The sequence below is a fragment of the Priapulus caudatus genome, unplaced genomic scaffold (assembly GCF_000485595.1).
Source record: "Priapulus caudatus unplaced genomic scaffold, Priapulus_caudatus-5.0.1 Scaffold25545, whole genome shotgun sequence".
NCBI classification, from domain to species: Eukaryota; Metazoa; Priapulida; class Priapulimorpha; order Priapulimorphida; family Priapulidae; genus Priapulus; species Priapulus caudatus.
The window spans coordinates 1-443 of record NW_014602606.1 but is presented as its reverse complement, the minus strand read 5'-3'; the positions used below and the strand labels follow the sequence as shown (position 1 = coordinate 443).

At 47.6% G+C, this 443-nt stretch overlaps 1 protein-coding gene across 1 annotated transcript; it reads left to right on the top strand.

The window, feature by feature from the left end:
- Positions 1-127: 127 nt before the first annotated feature.
- Positions 128-437, top strand: LOC106820577 (triosephosphate isomerase-like; the record flags this gene model as incomplete). Its single annotated transcript, XM_014825085.1, has 1 exon — positions 128-437. A coding segment is annotated over exon 1 (310 nt), but the record flags the coding sequence as incomplete, so codon positions are not given.
- Between the last annotated feature and the right edge of the window lie 6 nt (positions 438-443).

The following is a 443-nucleotide window of genomic DNA, read 5'->3' as shown; positions in this document are numbered from 1 at the left end:
GACCAGCCCCCCGTTTTATCCTTTGTTTCATACTTGGGCTATTTGCCCGTATTTTCCTCTGTCAACGTTGATTTATTGTGGTCTGGCAGGTATGCTTTGCTCCCTTTGAATATAGGCGGAGTAAGCAATGCGGCAGGCGATGGTTGCTGGTAACTGGAAGATGAATGGTTCCAGAGCGAGTGTTAAAGAATTAGTTGATGGTATCAATGCTGGCTTAGGTGGTGTAAACGCCGAAGTCGTTGTTTGTCCTCCTTTTGTTTATATCCCTTATGTAGTCGGTGCTACGAGTGAATCAGCGATAAATGTTGGCGCGCAAAGCATGTGTGATCAGGATAGCGGTGCCTTCACTGGTGAAGTTTCAGGCCCGATGCTGAAAGATATTGGCTGTGATTACGTTATCATCGGTCACTCTGAACGCCGTGCGATGTATGGCGAGAGCGACG